Raw genomic sequence first — 26,490 nt, 5'->3', positions numbered from 1 at the left:
TGATGGACAATCATGACGTGCATTGATTCCCTAGATAAGGGGTAAGCTTGTGAGGTAATCCTTTCTCCAGGGATGTTAAATGTTGAACCTTGTGACACAGGAATGGAAACTAGTATCATCCATGCATCCTGGAGGTGGGCTCCTGAAGGCTCTGCCTGCCATTAGCTCCTGCTCCCAAGACCCTCCCCTCAGTGCTGCCCTGTTTCCTGCCTTTTCCTGAGTCTGTTTCTCCAGGCTTTGCTGCCATAAGGTATATTAAGATATTCCTCCTTTGCTTAAAATAGCCAATTTCTGCTTCTTACAACCAAAGTATCCCCATAGACACTTTTCAGGACTTCAGGTTGAGGCTCCAATGAGAAGATTATGGACTTGGGCCTTTGATGCAGGTTTTCATATACTTGGAAAGTAAGCCAACATCCTAACAAAAGCAGGGCAGCAGGGGGCTCAGAGCCTGTCACAGGGACAGCTGTAGTTGCTGGTGGAAGGTGGGCAGGGGCCCCCAAGACCAGGTCATGATGGCGGGGTTGCATGGCCTGGAAGGTACGGGTGAGGAAAGGAAAAAGCTGGGACCACACACCTCAGGAGATAGGCAGGCCCAAGAATGACAATAGACAGGAAAAGACAGCAAGCAAGGTGGCTTTGGCAGCATGAAGGGCCAAATTTAAATGACACGAGTCAGGCAGGCAGGCAGGCTCTCCAGCAGGGACAGATTGTACAAGGGCTCTAGTGAAGCTGCCTTCATTATCGATGCAGACACTAGGCAGAAACACTGTGGGCTGCAATGGGCTGTCACCATTAAGTGAAAGTGAAGGATGTGGTCACCAAAGAGACTCCCAGGCATCCTACAGAGAGACAATCATGGTTCACCAATACCAGCACAGGCAGGACACCCCTTCTCCTGTGAAGCAAGCTGATGCTAATTACACTTCTCAAGTGATCTCTTCAGTATTATAGAAGTAACAAACTATGTATAATCGAATTTCATTACTGGAAATTATAGATAACCCTGTTCCCTAATCACTTCTGCTTCAGCCTGAAGACCACACACAAAGGGAAAGATGAGATGCTGATCCAGCAAATGTTTGTTCACTCCTTCCATACCTCAGCCCAGCCTAGGTGTTGGGAGCTGTTGTTTGCAAAACTGGGCTGCCTATCAAAATCACATGTGGCACTTGTGATAATGCAGAACCTCAGACCCAGCCCAGAGCTACTGAATCAGAATATCTGGGGCAAGAAGTGGCAGGTGCACTTTAACAAGCTCCCAAGTGAATGGTAATGAGATCAGACAAGTAGTCAGGTGGAGTAGGGTGGGGGGCACATCTTGAAAAGCCTTGATAAATAGTTTAGATTTTATTCTAAAGGAGCAGGGAACCCATTTGGAAGTTTTAGCAAAGAAGCGCCATGATCTGACTCATATCCTAGCAGGATAGAACTGTGGCTACTGTGGCTGCTGTGGGGAGAATAGACATGGAGCAGCAAGAGTACAAGTCGGACAACTACCACTGTCCAAGGGCAAGATGCTGGTGGCCTGGACTAGCTAACTGCTGGATTATCTTGAAGGTAGAGCTGATAGGATTTGCTGATGGATTAAATATCAGGTATAAGAGATAAGGCAGAGGAAAGGATGATGCTTTCCGGTCTGGGCTATCAGAAGATTGGGGTTACCATTAACTGGTATAAGAAAGATTGGCAGTAACAGATTTGAGCAGAGAAGATCAGATGCTACTTTTGAACATGTCATATCTGAGATGTCCATTAGCTATGTGAAAAGTTGTATATAAGAGTCCTGGGGTTGGGATTGAGGCTCAGTGGCCCTTGAATTTCGGTGCTAGTTTTCAATTTTAGTTTGGAAATCCTCCTGCACCCCCGCCCACACACACAACACATATTCTTCATTCTGGATACTTCAGTGAAGGAGCCCCCACTTGGACTTCACAAGGCGAATAAGATTTAGTCCTGGCCAATCAGAGCCTGCATTGCCTTTCCATAGAAATTGATTTAGAGATTAGCATGGAACCCCTTCAGAGCCAATGAGGTATCCTCAGAATTTTGCAAAGACTTCTGGGATAGAGAACTTGAAGCAGCGACAATGAAAGGGCTCAAGCTTCTGTAGCTATAATGTGGATGTGAAGAATGAAAAGAGTTAAGCACAAGAAAGAGGGAGACAGAGACCAGGTACTAATGATCAAAGTATACCAAAGCAATCTCTGTCTCTCATACTTAAGTTTCTGTTATGTTATGTGAGACACCAGTAAATTCTCTTCCAAAAAACAAAAAAATACCCACCCAGGTGGTTCTGGTACAACACATCTATGAACTGGTATTCAATAATAACTGTGGGATATACATGTCCGTGTCCAATATACATGGTCCTTGATACTCAAGTGTGGTCTGTGAGTTCATCACATGGAATTTTGCAAAGGCTATTAGAATTGGAAAATTTCTTTAAAAGATCCAATTCTAAAAAGCTTATTAGAATTGAAAAATCTTAAGCCCCACTCAGATTTGAAGAATCAGAAACTGCATTTTTTTAACATTTTATTTTAATTCCTGTTAGTTAACATACAGTGTTATATTAGTTTCAGGGGTATAATAGAGTGATTCAACAATTCCATATATCACCCAGTTCCCATTGTAAGAGGTGCACTCCTCAATCCCCCTCTCATATTTAACCTCATTCCCCAACCCCAGCCCCTCTGGTAACCATCCATTTGTTCTCTACAGTTAAGAGTCTCTTTCTTGCTTTGTCTCTCTTTCTTTTTTTTTCCCCCTTTGTTAATTTGTTTTGTTTCTTAAATTCCACATATGAGTGAAATTATATGGTATTTCCCTGACTGACTTATTTTGCTTAGCATTATACTCTCTAGCTCCATCCATGTCATTGCAAATGGCAAGATTTCATTCTCTTTTATGGCTGAATAATATTCCACTGTGTATATATATCACATCTTCTTTATTCATTCATCAACTGAGGGGCACTTGGGCAGCTCCCATATCTTGGCTATTGTAGATATGCTGCTATAAACACAGGGCTGCATGTATCCTTTTGAGTTAGTGTTCTTGAATTCTTTGGGTAAATACCCAGTAATGCAATTACTTGATTGTAGGGTAGTTCTATTTTTAACTTTTTGAGAAACCCCCATACTATTTTCCAGAGTGAAGGCACCAGTCTGCATTCTCATCAACAGTGTACAAGGGTCCCTTTTTTTCCACATCCTCACTAACATCTATAAAATCTGCATTTTAACAAGATGTCCAGATGATCTGAATGCAATAAACATTGTTAGGCCACAAGTAGCTTGTGCTTTCTTCAGGAGAAAAAAGATACCTTTGTGATATTGATTAAATAACATTGCCAAGGTCTGTGGGCAAAAATTATCCTGGGAGCAATAACAATAACTACTATTCACTTTGCACTTACTACGTCCTTTACCCTTTTAAATCTTTCATAGGTATTACCACCTTTAACCTTAAAGAATTAAATATCATTACTCATCTCATTGTATTTTTTAAAAGATTTTATTTACTTATTCATGAGAGGCAGAGATATAGGCAGAGGGACAGGTAGACTCCCCATGGGAAGCCTGATACAGGACTCAAACCCAGCACCCAGGGGACAATAATCTGAGCCAAAAGCAGACACTCAACCACTGAGCCAGGTGCCCTACTCATCTCATTTTAACAGATGAGGAACCCAAAGCTCAGAGACATGAAACCTCTCACCTAGTCACACAGCTAGGGAGTGGCTATAGTGGTAGACATCTATTGTTTTTGTTCACCCCTATGTGCATTCCACCTTCTTTGGCACCAGCTGTCCCTGGATAGGCCTGCTCTCCCCAACTCTGCCCCCAACCTGGCTACATACCTGGCAATTAGCTCATTTTATTTCTTTGATTAAAGAGACTGGTTTTGGCAGTGCATCTGGCTTAATTCAGTCTGATATTCATTAGCTCTGGATTTTCTTTCTGGAGTTCTGTTGAAAAAGGACCCTATTCCTAATAGGGAAACTAGATAGATAAATGTGGGCCTGTGGGGCTGCTGGAGTCAAATTGCCCCATTTAGGGGCCTGGAAATGAATCCAGATATGAAAAGAGGCAGATCCCTGGTGACATTGTTTGAGTTGCCTGGACCAGACACATGTGAATTGAATCATCCTTGGATGTTGTTGTTGTTGTTGTTGTCATTATGGAGGCCAATATATTATTTGGGGAAGGTGGTACTAAGTGTGGTTTGAGTTGAGTTTCTAGAGTACTGATGAATCCGGTGTCAAAGAAAGCCCTCAAAACCAGCTCTGCTTTATTCAAAGGCTATTTCCTTGATGAGCACCCCCTACTCTGCCCTATAAAGAAGGCTGAAACCCAAAGATCATGAAAATTTACTTGGTCCATGAGGAGTTCACAACGGTGTGGGAGAGAGAGGATTAAAGCAAGCAAGACAGACAGCCAAGCTCCTCACCCTAATTTCTTATCTTTCTCTGCACTACTCTCCCTCCATCTGGGCCACAGGGTAGGCAGTCCCCCTGCCTCAGTTTCTCTATCAGACCTGTTCAGAACAGCCTTGCTGCATATACTGTAAATGATTGAGAGCTAAGCATTGTTACATAAATGTTTGATTGGTAACTCCAAGCTACCTGGATACTTCTGTGGTGGATATTCTGCAGGCTGAGCTCATATGCCTTTTTTCAACAGCCTCAGATTCACATTGCTGCCTTCTCCCATCTTGGGGAGGATTAAGAAGCTGTCTTCTCTCTTGTGCATGTGACTTTCCAGCCCTCACTCTCCTCCTTCAGTCCCCACCTCATTGCCCTTCTTCGTTCCAAGCAGAGTTACAGTTCCAGGAACAGCATCCAAACTGCTCTTCACCCCTGCCCCAGACTAAGGTGCTTGTTTGTGTTTGTTGCAGAATAACTTCAGTGGGAAAAACTCAATAATTCACAGTTCATGTCAGTTTTCCCTCACTCAACTGCAAGGCTAGCTGAATTAAGCAATTTTAACAACAGATATTAACAAGCAAAAGACTCATTCATTGGGCCTGTGGATGATAACAGACCAATTTTCTAGCCTCCATCGTTGACTTCATGGCTTCCAGCCTGCTTTCCCTCTAGATGGATATAGCTTCAGGTAGGTGACATATTTAATGGCTCCCTTGAGCTTCTAACCAAGGAAAAATGGCTTTGCCCTGATGGAGCAGAAGCCCTGAGCTCTGATACAAGATTGGATGGCTGATTTGCCATTCAGTTGTCCATATATGAATCAAGCCCCTACCATTCCAGCTTCTGTTCCAAACTCTAAGGATAAGGTAACACCAAGGACAGGCCAGGTGCCTGTTCCCAGGGAGGGACAGTATTCAGGTAAATGAGCATTTTGGAGAGATGAATGAAGCTCAACTGGTAAGAGAGGAAGTGGCTCAGGGATGGCCAGCTGAGATATGAAAGAGGAAAGAGCCAGGCAAAGCATAGGGATGGAAGAGTACTCCTCACCCCCAAAAGATCAACATGTACAAAAGTTCTGAGACAAGAGAGAGCTTAGCATATTATAGGGACTAATGGTGGAATGAGCTAACTGCAAAAGATGAGGTAGTAAGGGTCAATAGGGACCAGATCACAAAACAGCAAAAGATGAGGTAGTAAGGGTCAATAGGGACCAGATCACGGAAGCCTGGCAAGCCACTACAAAGAGTCACAGTGCATTGTGAAGTCACTGGTAGATTTCAACCAGAGGACTCATGTGGTGTGGTTTGGTTTATGTTTGAGAAGCTCACTCTGGCTACTCAGGGGACAGAGAATTAAGAGGGGCCTAAAGAAGATTCATATCACAGCTCTAAGAGCTAGTCACCACATAGCTTTTCCTGTGGGTTAAGCCTTGAAAGTAGGATTCTGGGGATATTTTTAAGCTGGAAAGTCAGAAGACCCCCAACTACCATCCAGAGGATCTTGCATTTCATAGGCTTCTAGTTAGAATGGCACCCTAGAAGTTATCTAGTTTCATTTCCGGGGGAACAGACTCGCTTATGCCCTCAGCCTGGACCCCAGCTTCTCATGACAGAGATGGGGACACATTTAGGCAATCAAAGAAAAGAGCTGCCAACTTTACAGCCTCAAGGAGCACCACTGTCACTCTGATGCAGGAGATTATTTAGGCCCACATTCTGGTGAACCTGCCAAGCAAGTTCCCACTTGGCCAGCATCGGAGAGCCCAGAGGAGAAGGAAGGAAAAGCACCAGACACTCAGATGCCATGTGAAGGATGAGCTGTGAGCCTGCACCCCCAGCTCAATTGGTATTGCTAACGTGCCTTCTCCCTTGGCATCTTCAGAATAAGCAAATAATCCATCTACCTGAAATGAACTCCTTCAAAAAGAGAGAAAGAGAGAGAGGGAGAGAGCATTCGGAACATTTCTGAGACCTAAATTGACCAACTTTGATCAAGATGAGTTAGTAAAATAGCAGTCTCCACATCAGCTGCATATTTGGAGCCGTTCAGTCATTATAAAATCATCTGAACTTCTCAGCAGAAGTACACATTGGGGAGTTTATTTTTGAGTCTCTCAGAATATAAAGGAGAGCCTATCCAATACCAGATCTGGGCAGAGCACACAGCTTCCTTTTAAATGAGGAGAACGAGATGCCCAGTGGCCTCTCCTTTGTTAGTAATTCCCTCTTCTCTCTTTGAAAGTTTCCCTGAAAGTAGGCAGTAATTTCTGATGATGGAAGAAAAGGCTCTTGGAGCCTCACCTGAGTAAGCAGGTTGCTGCTGGCTAGCAGAGCATTCTAGAGAATTCTTAGTTGGGCTGAACTCCCAGCTGGACACTGGGTCTGAGGAAGGAGAAGGATTTGCGTAATCCTTTATTTTCTTCAGAGGAAACAACTGAGCCCACTCCACCTCCATGGTCTGCAGCAGAACCCAAAGCCATGAGGGGATTTTAGAGGTCATTCTGCTTTCAGCTGGAACAAAAACACAGAGACCCCATGGCTAGGGTCTGCTGGGGAAATACCAGCTCCCTCATTAGCAAGGCATTGTGTGGCTGCTGTGACACCTTACCACTCTTCTAACACCATTGAAAAACCTTCTGGGCTTCACCATCATTGTCAACATCACCAAGGGCTTCAACCCCACCCATTTCCAGAGACATCATGACTTGATCTTGGCTTAAGCAACCAATCAACCAATATTAAATCATATCATTAGGTACTGGAGGAAAGGGAGGGTATTCCTGACCTTTAAGAAAAATAAAATATTGTCCCTGCCGTTGAGGCACATATTGGGGGTGGGGTGGGGCAAGAGCATCAAGGAAAACTTGTGGTATAAGGTCAACTCCAGACAACACGTGCAATTCCATTCAATTTTCGAATAAATGTGGCCATCTGGGGTGACGGTGGAGATTTAGAGAGGAGCACCATGTCAAGCCTGCACTTCAGAATCACAGTCCAAGAAATCTTATTGCCAGAGTACTGTAATTCCTCATCCATCTACCCATCAATCCATCCATTCACTCAAGAAATACTTTTCATACTGACTCTATTCCAGGCAACGTGCTAGGCACTGAGGATATAATTATAAGTGAGGCCAATAACAAGGTTAAGTACCTTTGCAGAGTTCACAGAGTTCATGAGCATAAAGCAGATATTCTCATGATGCAACCAATAATCCCTCCTTTGTCGGCCCACCCATTCATATGTTCACTCACTCGTTCATAAATGTCAAGGAACATTTATAGAGTATCTACCAGTCCTGACACTGTGCCAGGAATTAGGTGCTCTGGGGAACAGCAGATGAGGATTTATCCTTCTGGAGCTCAGTGCCCCCAGCAGAGTAGTGGTCAGGATGTCATCTGAATAGGAGAGTTCAGGTGGTCAGCAGAGAGTGAGGCCCTGATGTGTGGGTGTCAGCGACAACTGTACAAATGAGGTGGATGAAGCTCAAGCTAAGCCTCAAAGGTCAGACTGGAGTCACTGGTCCCTCCCCTGCACCTCTTTCCTGACCTCTTCAGAGTTTAGCAAGATGAACAAAGACCTCCCTAGGCTCTGGGCTGTGGCTACACAACTGGAAGTCCTTTCTTTATAATCATGAAATTCTCCTTTTTGATTTAAGCTACACTGTGTCTCCTCACTGCTGCCTAAAGTATTTTCCCAGTTAAAAGTATTTTCCCAAACAGAAGACCTAGCAACAAATTCAAACACTGCCTGTACATCTAATCTTGGCCTCTTCCTCGCTGCCCCTGCTTGCTGCTATTCCAGGGTCAAAGCTGGAACTCCTTGGGGACAGCCTGAGCTCAAAGTAGAATGGGAGAGATGAGAGCAAGTACAGGTACCTGGGAAGGTTTTTCTGCCTGCACAGAGTCGGAAAGTACTTCCATGTTAGCATTCCTGCCACTGATGAGGGGTGGAGGACTGAAGAATCTGAGAAGCTGCCCTAAAGGGCAGTTTCACTGATTGAGTCCATGTCCTGCAGTCACACCAGGCACAGTTTGGTTTCATTCATGACACCATCACAGATGTCTGTTCTGTGCCAGGCACCGTGGGAGGCACTGGGCCAAGCAAGATCAACAGGATGTGGTACCTACCTTAAAAGGGCTCACCCTCAAAAGGGACACAGACATGGAAACAGAGCTCATGCCCTAATGGGGAAGCCTTCAGACATGCAACCAGAGACTATTCACCCATAGAGACCAATGCAAATAATATGAGCAACAGGGATGGAGATGATAGACACTTATGGAATACAGGTGTCTATTCTGGTTATTGACTAGAGGGAGTGGGGATACAGGTGTTGGGGGGGAAGAAAGGAAGCAGGAAGCTCATTCATTTGGGGAATATAAAAATTAGTGGAAGAGAATAAAGGGAAAGGAGAGAAAATGAGTGAAAATGTCAGTGAGGATGACAAAACATGAGAGACGCCTAACTGGGAAATGAACAAGGGTTAGTAGAAGGGGAAGTGGGTGGGGGTTGGGGTGACTGGGTGATGGGCACTGAGGGGGGCACTTGGTGGGACAAGCACTGGGTGTTATGCTATATGTTGGCAAATTGAACTCCAATAAAAAAATTTTTAATATAATTTTTTTAAAAAAGGAAGCAGGATCCTAATTCTACCAATCACTTGCTCTGTGTTCCTCTCCCTACCTGGTTTCAGTTTTATCATTTATTTGATGTAGGGATCTACACAGATGTTCCCCTATGTCCTGCTTCTGTGATAGTGGGATGCCCTGATGTTCACTGCTCCTTACTGTTGCTACCATTTATTCTGCGCCTACTACGGTAGCGCTAGGGCAGCGCTGAGCATTTTTATACCTTTTAGCACAGCCTTCTCAGCCGCCCTGTTGTGAAGGCATTACTATCCCCATTTGAAATATGAGCAAACTGAGGCTCAGAGAGACTGTGGATGTATCTTCAATGAGGAGCTCTGTGCAAAGAGATCAAGAGACCTTTGTAATCGCTCCTGGGAAACCTTTTCCGCCGAATTAAATTGGCTCAAAGGAAGGTGTACCTGCGCTTTCCCTCCAGGCTTGACCTCTCAGTTCCAGGGCAATGCTGGCCTCCTGCAGAGTCAGAGTCGGTAATAAGTTTCAGTTTTGTTTGAAAGCCAGTGGGGGTGACAAGGACCAGGCCAAGCACACGCCTGGAGTTTTATGGCTGGATGGGGCGAGGGGGAAGGCTTAGACTCACCGACCCGTTTATCAGAAAAGATGTCTCGGAGCAAACCCTAGACATCTAGCCCACCCTTCACACTTGGGAGTTGAGGACAAAGCTGGGGGCGGGGGGAGAGAGGTAGGTGGTGGTGCCAGGAGAGCAGTCTCAGGTTGCACATTAAGCCAGGGGTTGGGGTACGGAGTGCGCTCCACAACGCGTGGTCTCTCCTTCTCCTCTGGGTCCGCAGGGCCCAAGGACCCCGTCCGGGACCCGCGGAAGCGTCCTGACCCTTCGCTCCGCATCCCCATTCCCTCCATCAAGGCACAATTAAAGAACGGGGTGAGGTTCCCTCTCCATCTGGGTAATTATGTTCTCATTAGGCGCCGGTCCACCCGGGGTTGGAGCATTAGTGCTCCGGCGCAGCTCGGGGGGCGCCCTCCGCACTCTGGGGACCCTGGAAGCCGCGGCGGGCGAGGGAGCGAGCCGAGGGGGGCGCGCAGGACCTAGCGGAGCCCGGCGCGGCCTGACACTGCAGGCTCGGGTGACCCCGGCTCCCCGCCTGCGAACCCGCGCCCACCCTGCCGCTCCCACAGGCACTCGGCACGCTTGGAAAACCCGGGCCTGGAAGTCCTATCTGGGCTCGTTGGGTCCTAGAAACCTCCCTGGGCTCCCCCGCACCAGACCCCTAACACTGCTGCAGCCCGAGGGAAACGGGGTTGGAGGCTGGGGAGAGGGAGGTAAGAGAGGCCACGGTGCAAAGAGGAAGGCCGGGAAGAGGTAATCACTCTGCCTTTCCTGGATGAGGAAGGCTTCCAGAAGGCTGGAGTGGAGGAAGTAACCAAGGTGACCTGGGCAGGGGAGGAGTCTTTGAGACTTTGGAGAGGGAGGCTGAATGAAGGGGTGGTCCTGGAACCCCTACAGGCTCTATTCTGATCAGGTTTATGTGAGATGAAAGCAGAAGGCAGGGCCCAGATCTGAAAAGGTCTAGAAAGTTCTAAGTATTAAAGGGAACCGCAGTGAGGTATAGGCTTGAAGATGGGCCCCCTCCCTAGCCTCTGGTTGGGGGCAGGGATATAGTTTCTACTGAGCCACTGGCCTTTTTTTTTTCTCTATCCGTCTGTCTCCAACACACCAGTTGGTAGTATCTGGTTCCCTCTCAGCTGGAGCACAATTTTCAGATAAAGCTTGAGTCACCTGTCTCTGGCACAGGTAATAGTCATCCTCACCTCTATCCCAGAGGTGAGGGTGGTGGCCCAATTGACAAGTACCCAGCCCCAATGAGATCTCTAACTCCAACTCCAGGTCTCTTGGGGAGAGCTGTCCACATCTCCACCCAGACTAATGGGAGGCTCAGGTAGTTTGGGGGTGGAGAGCCCTACATTTCCCCTGAGGACCCTGGGACAGGACTGCCTGCTTAGCACTCTGAAAACTTGCTGGGGTGGGCACCACTAACCCCTGGAACCCACTGCAGAGCGGGAGGCAGGCCCAGGCCCAGACAGTTTCCTTGCCAACCAGTGCCAAGCAAGGCCTGGTGGGAGAGTGAGGGGGGAGTAGTGAACCTTGGAAAAGCAGCTACAGAATGGCTTCCCAGAGGAGACAGCCTCTTACTTGAACTGCTCAGATCCCCCAGAAAGACAAGATTTTTTTTTTTTTGAAAGACAAGATTTTAAAGAGGAGATGAGAGAAAGGGTACTTCCAATTGAAGTAAAGAAACAGCAGGTGCAGAGGCATGAAGACAGGAGTGGAGATGGGCTCATCCAATGGCAGAGGGAAAGGATCAGCAGGTGGAAGAAGCAGTGGCTGGAGCCAGTCTGAGAAGGATCTCGAGTGCCAAAATCAAACCTTTGGGAAGACAGAGGCACTCCCTCCACCGGAGCCAGGACAAAATCCAGGGATAACTTCTCTATCTCACTAGGGGCCCACTTGCTCCCTTCTGGTTCACCTTCCAGCGTCCAGGTGAGCCTGAGTTCCTGGATAGGCAGGCTTCCTCTTTGTCTCTACCCCCGCCTCAGATCTAGCATTCAGGAGACTGCCCCCAGGAGTCAGATCAGGGAAGGTGACAGCCAGGACTCATTAAGCTCAGGCAAAAGAACTGTAGGCCCATGTTCAAGGATGGCTGGAATCTCAGAGCAGGAGGGACTCTTGGAGATTTTTAAATTCCTCTTTGTCTTTATACAGTTGGGCAAACTGAGGCCAGGGAAAGGACTTGCCAAAGTCACCCAGCTGGAGCACAGCCTGGTGGTCCCATAGCCTCGATAGACATGCTGGTGGCACCCTCCCCAGGAAGAGGAGTGACCACCCACCACCCACAGCGAGCAAGCTGATAGTGCGTTAGAGGCGCTGCCTTCTTGGGCGGTGACTACCCACCCAGCCGGCAAGGCCAAGAAGCCCTCATCCTAGGCAGAAAGGGGTGCCCGCTGCACCGTGTGTGCCTGCTTGGAAGGCTGGCTGTTCAGGACAGAGCCTTAGGGTCCAGCTAGTTCCGCCGAAGGCTCCAGTTCTCCCAGATACCTCCCTCGAAAGAGGAAGAATGCGGAGCTTTCTTTTTCTTTTTTTAAAATGCCCCTTTTTAAAAAGAATAGCTTTCTTTTTAAACCTCTCTAGGGTTCTGAATTGCACTTCATCCTCCCTTCCCTGGGGACCAACTATGCCGGGAGAGAACTGTGGGACAAGAAGAGAAGAGCACTCCTCAGTCCTGAAGTCCCCAGCTATCCCCGTGGGACCTGGGGCCTGGGGCCTTGGGGGTTTCCGAGCGCCCCGCTGGGGATGCGGACCCCAGGATCGAGAGCTCGGGAGGAACAGGTCGGCATTTCAAGGAAGGCCGAGTCCTCGGCGAATTTCAATCAGAGAAGCCGCTGGAATAAGAGAAACTAAGAGAAACGTTGCTTATTGTGCTAGTACTACCCCCTTCTCTCCACCCTCCAGGAGCCAATTAAATTCACCCCTGCTTGTCGGCCAGCGAAAAAAACTTCTAAAAGGACCAAAGCCGGAGGTGCCTATCCAGGCCCAGACTCTTGCCCCAGGCCCTCGGAAGCCACCCGCTCCCTGGCGCCCGACCTCCCCGCTGCTGAAGCGACTGGGTCAGACTTCCAGACTTAAAACGAAGTCGTTTATTTCAATTTTGCTTTCACATTATGTTCCGATACAATCAAAACTCCTGGACGAACCTCTTGAATGAAAGTCCTGCGTTGAGCGCAATCACCAGGTCCTGGACGCCCGGGTAATACGGCGGGTGGACTCGGGATTCAGAGGCGCTGGTATAAAACAGACGCTGCTGCTTCGGGAACTGTGGGGCGGCCGGTTGGGGGAAATCCGGGGGCAGAGGCGTGGAGATCGTGCCGGCTCCTCCAATTAGGATTATTCCTGATGGCATTTGGACTTCGAAAAATCCAGACTTCGCTTCCAGGCCGGTAGTGGCGCCGGGCCTAGCAAGACTTCGGCCAAAGCAGGGAGCACAGGCGAATGCGGGGCTGGCTCTAGGCCTGGCGCAAAAAGGGGTGCAGGCAGGCTTCGCAAGGAAGCGCTCGCGCCCCGGCCTTTCGGGCCCCCTTCCCGGGTGCATTCTCACCAAGTCGACTTCCCGTGCCTCTGAGCCTCGCAGGTCCACAGCCCGCCCCCAAACCTCGCAGCAGGGGAAGATGCGGAGTTTAGAAAGCTATTCCAGAAAAATAAAAGTCCCATTTCAACTTTATTGGGTTAAAGCAAAATTAAATCTTGGCTATTCACACGTATGTTACAGAGGACGAGGAAGCGTCCGGAAGAACCTCCTGGCATTTAGTGGAGCCACAGAACACGAGGGCATTGACAAGCATCAAGACATCAAGCAGCCTTAGATTTCACGATCACTCCGAATAGGACATAGAAATACGGAAATACAGCCAGTTTCCACTGGGAAGAGTTCTTTGAATACAAATGATATATATTTATATGTATTTTTGAACCAGTCACCCCTAAGGTGAGTCCTTTCTCTGCTAACAAGCAGCGGAGGACACAAAAGTATCTTCAGCTAATTAACTCTTGAGCAGTGTTTTCAGAGCAATACTTGCCAAATTAAAACTACCTCCCCCATTCAAAACAAAACCAAACAAAAACCTTATCCCCTCTCCAAACTAAAAGGAGGGGAGGGGCGTATTAGAGTTCAGCGGGTGGAAAGATTCAGAGGGGATCTGAGGAGGAAGATATTTCACATTATACCGTGAAATACAAAGTTTCTTGTGTATAAATTGGAGGGAACAGGACATGGGGGTAGAAACAAAGACAAGGTAGTCTCTCTTTCCCGATTACTTCAACCGGCATGGGAGAAACGAGTTTGTTTTTGGAAACGGGAGGAGTGCGCAGAGCTAAGCGGAATTTACTTCTCCTAACGGGGAAACGGGCAAAGTAGTCCGCCCGACCGCCCGCGCGCACCTTTTACCGGGACACCGCTGGGGAACATGTAGGAAGTTTCGAGTCGCGCCGCTTTCTCGTCCTCTAAATTTCAGCCTCTTTCTTATTCCCCCTCCTGCCTTCCTCCTGCCTTGGCCCTCTCCCTGCCTCCATTCCGGCAATGAGCCAGTCAGAGGGGAAACACCAAGAATCCGGAGAAGGTCGAGTACTTCCAGCCCCCCATCAAGTTCCCCCGCTCCAGCTTGAGGTATGCTCGGTCGCCTTTCTCCATCTGGATTAGAACTCCATTGCTGGCGGCCTCCCGGGTCACGTCCTGGTCACCAGCAAAGGCTGAAATCACCGGCCACCCGTTTAACATGAGGCTCACCTGGGAAAGAGAAAGGCCTGCTTCAGAGGAGCCACCTAGGCGGGTACCGAAGCGGCGGTAAGGACGCGAACCGTCGCGGCTTGGCTAACAGCCACAAAGGGCTGGGAACCTGGGGGAAGGGGCCGGGGATGAGAAAGGGGCTTTGCAGCCCAACTGGGTGACAGGAAGGGTCTGCCCCCCCTAAAATGGGAGTCACTTTCATTTCTTGAGCGCGCCAAGCAAATCCCGATTGCACTTTTATCCAGTTTAATGAACCCGTAGGCGGCTCAGGTGCCCCGACACTTTCGCGGCCTCCCCCCACCCCGCAGCCGCCCCCCCCCCCCGCCCCCACCGTTTCAGAGACAATCGGGCAACTGGGGTTTCTGGGAGAACAAATAAAACAAACAAAAACCAAACAAAAAACAAAACAAAAAAACCTGGTTCCTCCTCGTCCTAGTTGCCTGGACACTGTGGAGACACGGTGGAAAAGACCAGCAAAGCTTCTGGCTGATGAGAAATTTCGCCAGAGCTGCACTCTGTGCTTCATCCCCGAACCTGGGCTCAATTCCTATCCCAGATCCAGCCGTGCGGCCGCTGCCTGGTTTTGTTTTTGCCCTTGGGTGGCATCAGCAGCCAAAGGCCCAGCGCCCTCTCCCTGGCCGCCGTGCACCCTGCCTTCTGTCGGCCCAAAGGAAACCTGGACACCTTCAGGAACCTGGAGAGCTGGTGAGTGCTGGCTGGAGCCCAGCTAGAGCCCAGAGGGAGTAGCATTACACCCCCACCATTCTCTCTCCACCCTTCAACCGCTTTGGGCTCCGGTGCTGGTAGTTCAAAACCCCAGAGTCGGTCCCCAAGCGATGCCAGGAGCCCCCTGAGCATGGTACTGAAGGCAAGCACACAGGAGTCCAGGCTGTCAAGCTGGGACAGGGGGTGGGGATCCTGCCTGTGGTGCTGAAGGCCGGTGTCAGGAAGCTGCTGGACGGAGGGAACTGTCTCTGATGCTAGCCAGCAACCACTATGGGAAATCCCTAGAGTCCCATCCGAAAGGGGGAGAACCTCTTTGGAGCGGCCCAGAAGGCAAGGCAGGGAAACTCTGTGCGGGAGGGGATTAAGGTTCCAAGCGCCGGTGAAAGAAGCCAGAGACAGTCGAAGCCACAGAACTGTGAGGCCCTGCGACTCGTCCATCCAAGTAACCCCAGGCACATGCAGCTGCCCCTCTATCTCCCACCCCTCCCTACACGGCCCGCTCACTCCGGTGGCTAACAGCCCCCTCCCGGGCCCGGGGCCTGACCCAGACGCGGTGGCTGACCTGAATGGTCTGTCTGTTGTAGACTTTAACCACGTGGAAGTTAAAACTGTAGATCCCTTTGCGCGGGGCGATGAAAGTGCTGCGTTCTGAATCAAAGTTGTTCCCGATGTTCACTAGTACCTATAACGAGACGGGAACGAAGGGGGGTAGACAAGAGTCAGTCCCGAACTCCTGTCCCCGAGCCTCTGCGGAGCCTTGGAGTGGATCGAACATCAGCCTTCCACGTCTCCCCCCAAGCCAATCTGCGCGGAGCACTCACCTGGTCAAAGTAGATGATCATAGTGCGATTACTCATCTCGGACGGCTCGTGGTTGGTGCTTCTGATGGCAGAGAAAGCCACCTTGGCGCTGCCGGAGCGCACCGAGATGCCCAGAGCTGTGCCCGTGGGATCGGACGTGGGGTTGGAGTCGCACACCACCAGGCACTTGCCTTCCAGCACGATGGGCTCCGTCTCATTCTGCCCGCGGGCCGGGCCCGCCAGCCACGCAGCCCCCAGCAGCAGCAGCTCCACGACGCCCAGCATCGCGGCGCCGGCGCCCACCCCGCCCCCCACCCCGGGGGCTGCTTGCGCCAGCCGCCCCCCCCCGCCCCAGCCCCACTCCGAAGCCCCCTCCTCTGCTCCGTGCGCAGCTTCGCAGACACCGCTCTGGATATTACTGCTCTTCCTCGCACTCCCAGGCAAGCGTCCCCCCGAGCGATGCTCCCGGAGCCCCGCCCGGGCCTCAGGGGTGCCGCGGCTGCCCAGACGCACTTGGATGCATAGCCGCTGCCGCTCGGTCCCCGCTGCCGCCGCCGCCGCCGCCGCCTGCTCGCACCCGCAGCTGCCGCCGCCGCCGCCGCTCTGAATTATTGATGCAGCCGGCGCTGCAGCCGGAGCCGGCGGAGAGCGCGCGCCGGGCACAAAGGCGCGGACCGCGGCCTGGCCCCGCCCCCGCGGCCTCCCGGCCCGCCTCCCTCCGCGGCCCCGCCCCCTCGCCGGCCTAGGCTCCGCCCCCCAGCCAATCCTAGCGCGCCGCGCTCCCCGCTGAGCCAATGGCGGCGCTGTCCGCGCGCGGCCACCTGACCCCGGGCGCCGTTGTTATTAGGCGCGGCGAGGCGGGCGGCGCGCGGCAGCAGGGTTGGGCTCTGGCCGGGAGTCTGCCGGGGCAGCGAGGGCTGGGGGCGCGCGCGCGCGCCCGTGCCCGGACCGTCCGCCGCGGCCGCTCGCTCTCCCGTCTCCCGCCTCGTGCCACCGTCTGGGTCAGCCCCCTCGGCCCTTCCGCCCGCCTCCAGCCGCCGGCCCGCAGGTAGGAGGCGGCGCGCGCGCCCAGGGTCGGGAATAGCAGCCGGGGCGCGGGAGGCGCCGCGTGTGGGCGCGCGGGGTGGGAGGGGGGCGCCCCCCAGCGGGCGCAGGCGCGCGGGGCAGCCGGCGCGCGGGTGAGTTTGGGCGAGCGAGCGGCGGGCCGGGCGGCCGGGCTGCAGGGCGCGTGCGTGCGCGGCGGGGCGGGGCGGGGCGGGGCGGGGCGGGGCGGGGCGAGCGCGGCAGCCTCCCGGGAGGTGCGGGGACCGCGGCCGCGGCCGCCGGGGTGGAGCTCGCCCAGCTGCCCCGCCTGCCTCTCACGGCCCCTAGCCTGCGGGCCGCGTTCCTTCCTTCTCTTCGGGATGGATCATTGCACGCGCGTGAAGTGCCAGGCCCGGGGCCGCGCGCGGAGGGTGCCGTGGTGAACCGACGCCGACGAGGCCCAGCACACTGGGCAGTGACAAGCACGGTGGCGTCGCACGCAGGCCCATTACCGGATCGCTTTTTCCCTTTGGCACTTAACGGTTGATACGTTGCATCCGTATTTTTTGTCTGTGCCGTGCATCTTTACTGCGTGTTTTATCTACGTGACCTGTACCTTAGAGCTGAGTTGTAGACCCCAAATCTTGCGAGTCGTGGGCGATTTTTCAGGAGTAATTCTGACCCTACAAGAATTTTTGCCGCACACGTTGACTTAGAACTTTGCACACACAAACGGGTGTTTGCAATCACAAACGAGGAAGCAAAAATACAGTTTGGCCAAGTGGCAGGGAGAAGGGAACTGCGGAGAGGGTAAGAGGAAGGGCGCGCTGGAGCCCGAGGTGCGGCGGGCGGAGACCTGCTGGAGGATCGCGGGCGGTTAAGCGGGCGGAAGCGGAGGACGAGCGGACCTCCCGGCCACAGCCCGAGCTGAGGTGCCGGCTCCGGACCCCACGCGGAGGCGGGCGGGGAGGGATGCTGCCCCCGCCCCCGGGGCACCTGGCGCCGCGGTCACCCCCGGGCGACCTTGAATCTGCGAGCTCCGCAGAGCCAGAGCCGACGAGCGTCAGGCGGCAGCCCAGCGCAAGCCGGGGAGTCTGGCAAGACCTGGGGGCTCGGACCGACTGCGCTTCCTTTCAACCTCAGGATTTGCCACCAGCGAGGTCTGCCGCCCATGGGTACGCGCTCCCCCACGCGGGGAAGCCTGCCTTGGAATCGCCAATAGCCACGCCTTTCAGCTTGTCAACCTCCTTTGTTTCTTTGAGACTTTGATAGCTGTCTAAAGAATCACCTGCGGGGAACCCCATCCCCGACACCCGCCTCCGTTTGCAGTCACTCAGGCTCGCCTGGAGAAAGGGGAAGGGATGGGAAAAGAGGCAACAATTTTACTTTAGATTAAAATGACACACAAAAATTTTTTTTCCGACTCTAATCTTTTGGAGACATCCCCAGAAAGCGTTGCCAGCCGTGATTACACCTAATGTGAGAGCATGAACTAATTTAAGAAGTGAGAGCTGAATAATGAGACTGCGTCCAGGATAGGGGCCATGCAGTAGAGCTGGCAGCTGCAGCGGGTCCCTGAGAGATGCACTCACGTAGAACCTACTCGGTCGTTTCACCAGTACCGGCCCTGTCCCGTGTAGCCTGCTTCCATGGAGCTCACAGGCAGGACTGAGATTGCCCAGAGGAGGTTGGTGCCAGCCCCTTCCTCTTCTCTTCCTGGCAGGGCTGTAGCAGGGCAGTGCCCAAGCCTGAGCTGCCATCTACATGCCAGTAATGCTCCATCTTGCATTTCCTATCTCAGCCTCTCTGCAGCCCACACCTACCGTACTGAGGGCCCTCTGGACCTTTTGGAGGGCCCTCATACCTACAGGTATGTTTACCTGACCCATACCTTGTCTCCTTTCTTGCCTTCCAAACTCTGCCCCTTCCTTCTCCTCCTGTTCCAGTGACAACAGCTGCATCCACCTGGGACCCCCACATCTAAACTGATTCCATCTCTGTCCTGTTGTTTGAATCATTCTCATAGGGCTACCTATTTGGCATTCATTTGTCTGGCCTGGGCTATTTCAAGAGCCTTCTAATTTATCACTGAGGGATTAGTACAATAATTGCACCCTGGCTCTGCTGTATACCACTTATCTTCCATTTGATGAATGTCTGTTGAAACCTAGAGATATGTAACCTCCACTTTTTTTCCAGTGTAGGTAAGACTTCTGTGGCCACCATATTTCAGATTGATCACTCCTCTGGCATTCTCCATCTCTCTTCCACATAGTATGTGTTCAAAAAATAATGAATATTAATTTAATGTTGATAGATATTTACTTCCTGAGTTATGAGGATTAAATGAAATAATATAGAGAGAGGAAAATCCATTTGAAATCCCAAAAGCGGGATTCCTGGGTGGCTCAGTGGTTTAGCACCTGCCTTCGGGCCAGGGTGTGATCCTGGGGTCCTGGGATCGAGTCCCGCATGGGGCTCCCTGCATGGAGCCTGCTTCTCCCTCTGCCTGTGTCTCTGCCTCTCTCTCTCTCTCTCTCTCTCTGTGTCTTTCATAAATAAATAAATAAAATCTTTAAAAAAAAAAAAGAAATCTCAAAAGCAGTCATGTTTATTTTTAGCATTGTCTCATTTCAGACTCAGGATTCTTTTAGCTGCAAGTGAGGAAATGGATTCAAACTGGCTTAAGTATAAGGGACTTTATCTGGTTAACACAAAAAGCCTACAAGTACATCTTGCCAGTGGAAATATGGCTGGATCTACCAGTCAGGGTTATCAAGATCTGCTTTCTGGTTTTGGCTTCATTTTCAGACAACCTGTTTGCTAATGATAGCCCCCTAGATGCTACTATCAACTTAGTCCTAGCAAGAGAGACTACTTTTTCTTCAATATTTGCAGCAAAAGTCTCAGGACTCTTCTTACAGGGGCAGTCTGAGTCACTTGCCCCTTTTTGAACATGGAGAATGGACTGTTCTCCTGAGTAAATTTGGATTTAGGTGTTTTCCTCTGAAAATGGATTTGGTGTTAGCTGCACACTGTCTAGCCCGGGGTGGGGAGGGTTCTCCAAAGAAAAATTGCAGAAGGGATGCTGGGCAGCAGAAACAGTACATGTCTATTTTAGTCTCTCTCAGAGGGTCAGCTGCAATATATTTCACCCCAAAACAGCCAGTGATGAAGACGGATACAGTAGCCAAAACAATAGATATGTTTGTCTTGATCCTTTTCAATCTTTGAGATGTCAGTTAAACATGAAATTAGATGCTATCAACCATGACGTTACCTAAGGGTTAGCTTTAAAGCCTGCATGCACTTTGAATGGTAGAGCTAGATAAATGTAAATAATTAAGTAATTGTAACATTCTATTCTAAAAAGGTTATTTTGACAACATTATGTTGGAATTGACTTTTTTCTATTTATTTTTTAGGCTCCTAAAAAGAGAAAAATTTCATTTCTTTGTGGATAGGCTCCTAAAATTCTTCATCATTTTTCCATTAATAAAAACAAATGGAAATTTGAGAGAGAAAGTCCCGGAAATAAAACGACTGAGTTAGGTCATATTTGAAATTTAAGACTATAGGGTTTAACCTACTAAGATTCTTCTGGTGTTGAAATATTGGTAAAATATTATAAAAACATCTATCTGAAGCTTTTAAAGTAATGTATTATAGAGATTTAGGCAACTACAAGATTGCAAATAATGAATGTGTACTGTTGCTGTTATAGCCTTTACCTGGTGCTTTAAATTTGGCTTTCTGTTTCAGTGAAGCAAAAGGTTTATTACTCTTCACTGCATCCTGAATTTCCCACCACAGTGCATTTTGAGAAATGAATATAACAGCTTTCTTGATCCCGCCCACCTCACACCTTGGGAAAAAAGCAATCCTCTATTGTTGGAATAAGGGAACATTTTCAGGAAAGGGGGAATATTTTGTCATAGGATGTGCAGTGAACTCATCCTTTTATTAAATCAAAATGGATTCTCTAGTGTTTATATACACCAAGCAGCATTTCTTCTTAGTCCTGTGGTTCAAAGGCCCAAACGGTGTAATTCCCTACTATTTAGTTGATTTGCCCATAAAGCAGAAGAGAATGGCTAGTTTGTTCTGAAGTGTTAAGTTTAGGCTTTTGAGGGTCAAGGTCATTTCAAATTAAAGCTTGGATCTATACTATATAAAAATGATTCTAAGTTCTACAAAGTATGAAATAAAATTTTAAATTATTTCTTCTTCTTCTTCTTCTTCTTCTTCTTCTTCTTCTTCTTCTTCTTCTTCTTCTTCTTCTTCTTCTTCTTCTTCTTCTTCTTTCTTCTTCTTCTTCCTCTTCATTACCTACTCAGATTCATTTTTAAATGCAACATTTCTTCTGTTCAAGTTTTAAAAGTTACATTACAAAATAAACTTTATAATTGGACACTTATTAAATGCAGGATTACTTTTTAATGAAGGCCAGTTTTGTGGTAACATTTTAATTCTTTTTTAAAAAAAACCTTGGATCTTAAAAAGATCAAAGGGTATATTCAAAATATCTTTAGTTCTTATGTTAATACCAAATTATGCATTTTCTAGCCTCTGTTCAAAAGGAGAGACTGTGTGTCTTCTAATTTGGGAGATACTGGCACCATTTTTAAAATGATACCCTGAATCTGCTGTGGTATGTGCTGTTAGGAATTTTATATGAAGCTGTTGTTCACGTACATGCCATTAAGATCAACGGAAAAAAAAAAACACAGAAAATAATGTAATCCTACAGAGCTGCTCTTGAGAGAAAAGTCACATAGGTAACATCAAACAGTAGTTGGAATTTTTCCAAGAAGTAATTATCTGTGTGCTTTTGGGGTGGTTGATGAGGGGGACAAAGCAAGGTTTGGCCAATTCAGCAAACATTTATTGAGTGCCTGCATTGCTTGAGACACTGTTTTGGATCTGTGGCTGCTGCAAAGATGAATCACACATGCTTCCGGCCCTCCAGCATCTTGCCGTAGTGGTAGCCAGAGATTCGTACCTGGAGAACCTCCACTTAAGACTTCTAGGTGTCCTCAGAAGGCTTCTGAGTAGTGGGACTACCTAAGTTCTCATGTGGTAGCTTTGATTATTCTCTGTATTTGTTTACTTTTAAGCTGTAATCAGAAGGTAACCAAAAATTACACACACACACACACACACACACACACACACGAAATTAATAGATTAGGGACCATTCAAATAAATCTTTCAGGTATGTACATCATATGCATTTGACATTTGTCAAAGACGTGGTGAGCGTTGTCATCATTGGTGGCTGGCTGGGCTAACCTTTTCCCAAACTTAATAGGGATCTTAGGGAAATTTCCTGGATTTTGCATTCATTAACAATCATATAGACGTCCTGCAGCTCAGCATGCTCTCAGGATGGGATCTTAGAGAAAAGTCTATTGAACTGGAAGACTCTTTGGACCATAGGCTTCTGTGTTACCAGGATTTTAAACAAAAGGAAGAATTTAAATAGAACTTGAAGGGGGGAAATGCAGAAGAAAGAGCTTTTGTTTTTTATTTTTTAAAGTTGAATTGTAGTTGACACACAATGTCACATTAGTTTTATCTGTACAACATAGTGATTCGACAAGTCTATACATTATGCTGTGCTCACCACAAGCACAGCTGCCATCTCTCACCATACAACACTATTCCAGTACCACTGACTATATTTTCTCTGCTGTGTACCTTTTGTCCCATGGCTTATGCATTCCGTAACTCAAAGCCTCCACCTTCCACTCCCCTTCACCCATTTTTCTCACCTTTCTCCCCTCTAGCAACCACTGTTCTCTCATTTGTGTGTGTGTTTCTGCTTTTTTTTGTTCATTTGTTTTTCAGATAGTACATATAAGTGAAATCATATAGTATTTGTCTTCCTCTGATCTTTTCACTTAGCATAATACTGTCTAGGTCCATCCAAGTTGTTGCAAATGGCAAGGTCTTGTTCTTTTTTATGGCTGCATAATATTCCATTTTATGGCTGCATGTATTCTACTACATGTATATGTGTATATATATATATATATAAAAAACATCTTCTTTTCCCATTTATCTATTGATGGACACTCAGATTGCTTCCATATCTTGACTATTATAAATAATGCTTCAATAAACATAATAACGTCTATATCTTTTTGAATTAGTGTTTTCATTTTCTTTGGGTATTTGACAGTAGGAGAATTATTGGATCATATGGTATTTCTGTTTTTAAGTTTTCAAGAAACCTCCATACTGTTCTCCACAATGGCTGCACCAATTTACATTCCTACCAAGAGTGCATAAGGATTCCTTTTCCTCTACATCATCACCAGCGCTTGTTATTTCTTCTCTTTTTGGTAGTAGCCATTCTGACAGGTGTGAGGTGATATCTCGTTATGGGGTTTTGATTTGCATTTCCCTGATGATGATTCATGTGTCTGTTGGTCCTCAATATATCTTCTTTGGGAAATGTGTATTCAGGTCCTCTGCCCACTTTTAATCAGATTATTTGTTTAGGGTTTTTGTGCTTTTAAAAATTATTTGCCCAAAATGATATTTTCTGGTAGACTTCTTAGAAATTAGGTCAGGGGAGCATGCTTAGTTTTGCTTTTTTTGCATCAGGCCTCAGCGATAGTTATGTGATTGAGCTCTCTAGTGCTGGGCTCCCCTACCGCTGAGCCACACTCTGCCTTCTCTCTTCTCGCCCCTAGAAGCTGATCCCTTCCAATTGGCTTCAATTTTTGCCAGTGGAAGGTATAAACAGAGGAGCAGAGAGAAGTTGGGATATTTCTTCCTGTTCTCTCCCTGCATCAGTGCAGGTAGTATGAAGCAATGACCCTGAAGCAATCTGGTGGTTGCTTCCCCTTTTCAGGATTATAGCTGTTCAGTGACCCTTCCTCTTTTCTTGGGCTCCAGCTCTCATGCCAGTAGCATTCTCCTCCCTTTGTATCTTCTGCCTGAGGTTGGGGGATTTTCCAGTCCCTGGGTTCTTAGCATCTTGTGTTGATTCCCCTGACCTGCCAACACCTCTGTAGGTTGTCCCTTCATTAAAAATCTCTCCATCTGAACTATCTGTGTTTAATTTTGTTTCCTCCTGGGATCTCAGTGATGCACTATACCAGAACAAAATCTTGCTTCACCTTCAGAAACAACAGATTTGATACATTTTATTCTCTTGGTGAACCATTAGTTGTTTAATTATTTGTTGTATCATAGAAAATCACTATGAATTAAACCCTAATTTATTGCAAAATCAGATACACAATACCAAAGTTGTTTATTTCAAACAAAACCATTCATGTCGAGTTTAAAAAATTAACTTCTGATAAATGTATTATGCTATTTTCAGAATATTAAAATGAAAATATTAAAAGAAGTATTCTTTGAAGTAGCAAATGCTAAATCTCCCAAGCAAATTACATCCTATCCAACTACAACACAAGAATATATGTTAATATCTTGAAAAAAATATAGTATTATTTTGTGAACTCATAAAGCTATTTTGAGTTTTTAAAATGTGAAAACCTTACCAAAATGTGTTTTATTATTGGGAAAGTATAACAATTACTATTTACTTTTGAAGCTTGTGAACTTTTATCTGTGCATATTCTGAGCAATAAGGATTTCATTATTGTTATATAACATAGATAATATTTTATTTTTTTCATAGATAATATTTTAGATTTTAAAATACCAGATTGAAAGGAAGCCACGACAAAGTATATTTCAATGTATAGGGACTTATGAGGGAATCCTTTATTAGTCCATTAAAAAAATTTTTTAAGATGTTTATTTTTTGTAGGTAATCTCTTGGCACAATGTGGGGCTGGAACTCACAACCCTGAGATTGAGAGTCACATGTTCTACCAACTGAGCTACCAGGTGCACCCTAGTCCATTTCATTTAATTATCCATTTCACACCAACTGCCCAGCATTGTTTGAGGTCTTTACCAAAACAATACAAAGGCTAGTTAGGAAACATAAAGCAATTAGAAAGCAATCGTTGGCAAGTAAACTATCCATGAGTGGCAACGAAACTTAGAATGAATTTAATGAAAATCTCTATTAAGTCTTGGTGTTTATCGGCCTAGAAGAACAGCCTAGGTGAATTCCTATTTTTTCTGGTTGATGTGGTAACATACTGTATAGTATAACTTTTTAAGTAACTATACATGTACCAAAATTTTATCTGTGGTTTTGTCACTGTGTTATAAAGTTTCATGAATAGTCCATTCTCACTTACTGGGAAATTGATCCCAATAACTAAGGCACCAATAATAATACCAAGATGACAGAGTATTATTGTAGCAAGACTTTTCTTGCCTTTTTAGATAAATAAATATCAGAATTTAGGATCTTTAACCTGGGGTATCCTTTTTTTCATTGAGAGATAATTGACACATAACATTATATTAGTTTTAGGTGTACAACATAATTATTCAATATTTATTACATATTGAGAAATGATCACCAGAATGAGTCTAATTAATATCCATCACCAAATATGGTTATAATTTTTTTCTTGTGATGAGAACTTTTAAGATATACTCTCTTAGCAACTTTCAAATACACAATACAATATTGTTTTTTTTTTAAAGATTTTATTTATTTATTCATGAGAGACAGAGAGAGAGAGAGAGACACAGAGACACAGGCAGAGGGAGAAGCAGGCTCCATGCAGGGAGCTGAAGGCGGGACTCGATCCCGGGACTCCAGGATCACGCCCTAGAAGGCAGGCACTAAACCACTGAGCTACCCTGGGATCCCCCACAATACAATATTATTAACTATGGTCACCATGCTATCCATTACATCCCCAGGACTTACTTATTTTATAACTGGAATGTTGTACCTTTTGACTGCCTTCACCCATTTTGCCCAACCCCCCACCATGGAGTGTCTTGAACCTTAAATATTGAACCTTAAGTTTTATTGAATTAGCTGCCTACATTTTACAGATTGGGACCCAAGAAGGTTAAGCTCTCTTGAGTCCATGCAACATGTTGCCTCTAAAACCAGAATGCAAAGGCTAAAACCCCATGCCCATGCCTAGTAGGCAAGAGCCCTTTGATATTCTACATAACTCTTTGTGTGTTTAGTTTTCTCATCAAATGAGTAGAAATAAAATAAGCATCTACCCTAAGGGCTGATTTTTAAGGATGGAATGAGATAATCCACACGATTAGCCTGAACTAAAATATCATTTTACTGCTACTGCTCTTTTCCTGCCTGAGTGTCCAGGTAGAAGCAATGCCAAAATTAGAACCCCAGGTACCAACCTCCACTGCCTCAGGCTTGCTCCAGACTCACCTTGAGGTTGACCAGGCACTCACCTAGCTCTTTTCCAGTGGTTTTCCTTCTGTTGCAGTACTAAAGTTCAGGCAATAATGACTTTGTTCCATTTTGGTAGATATATTTCATTGAAAGTCCTCACACCCACATTTAAAACAAAGACAACTTATATATGCCAATAACGATATACACAGTTGACCTAGCTTCAGAAACACATCATGCACTATCTTTATATTTTCTATATTTATTCATTCATTCAACTAATGTGTGTTGACCACCCA

At 47.5% G+C, this 26,490-nt stretch overlaps 1 protein-coding gene and 1 non-coding gene across 5 annotated transcripts in view; one reads left to right on the top strand and one right to left on the bottom strand.

The window, feature by feature from the left end:
- The first annotated feature begins 2,069 nt into the window (after positions 1 to 2,069).
- LOC102152918 overlaps positions 2,070 to 26,490 on the top strand; it is a 90,187-nt gene continuing 65,766 nt past the window's right edge. For 3 of the 4 annotated variants that reach the window (XR_005355823.1, XR_005355822.1, XR_005355824.1), the window contains exon 1: positions 16,819 to 16,951. This is a non-coding gene — a transcript (translation initiation factor IF-2-like). Of the gene's footprint in view, positions 2,176 to 16,818; positions 16,952 to 26,490 lie in introns of those variants that run through there. The other variant, XR_005355825.1, reaches the window with a different exon arrangement.
- On the bottom strand, positions 12,720 to 16,505 carry CBLN1 (cerebellin 1 precursor). Its single transcript, XM_038531099.1, has 3 exons — positions 15,925 to 16,505; positions 15,666 to 15,785; positions 12,720 to 14,377 (listed from the first exon to the last, which is right to left on the bottom strand). The coding sequence occupies exons 1-3, from the start codon at positions 16,186 to 16,188 to the stop codon at positions 14,180 to 14,182; spliced, it is 582 nt and encodes a 193-aa protein (XP_038387027.1). The 5' UTR covers positions 16,189 to 16,505; the 3' UTR covers positions 12,720 to 14,179.

This window comes from Canis lupus, chromosome 2 (genome assembly GCF_011100685.1).
Source record: "Canis lupus familiaris isolate Mischka breed German Shepherd chromosome 2, alternate assembly UU_Cfam_GSD_1.0, whole genome shotgun sequence".
NCBI classification, from domain to species: domain Eukaryota; kingdom Metazoa; phylum Chordata; class Mammalia; order Carnivora; family Canidae; genus Canis; species Canis lupus.
The sequence above is the reverse complement of the archived record's forward strand: the minus strand, read 5'-3'. Positions and strand labels throughout refer to the sequence as shown.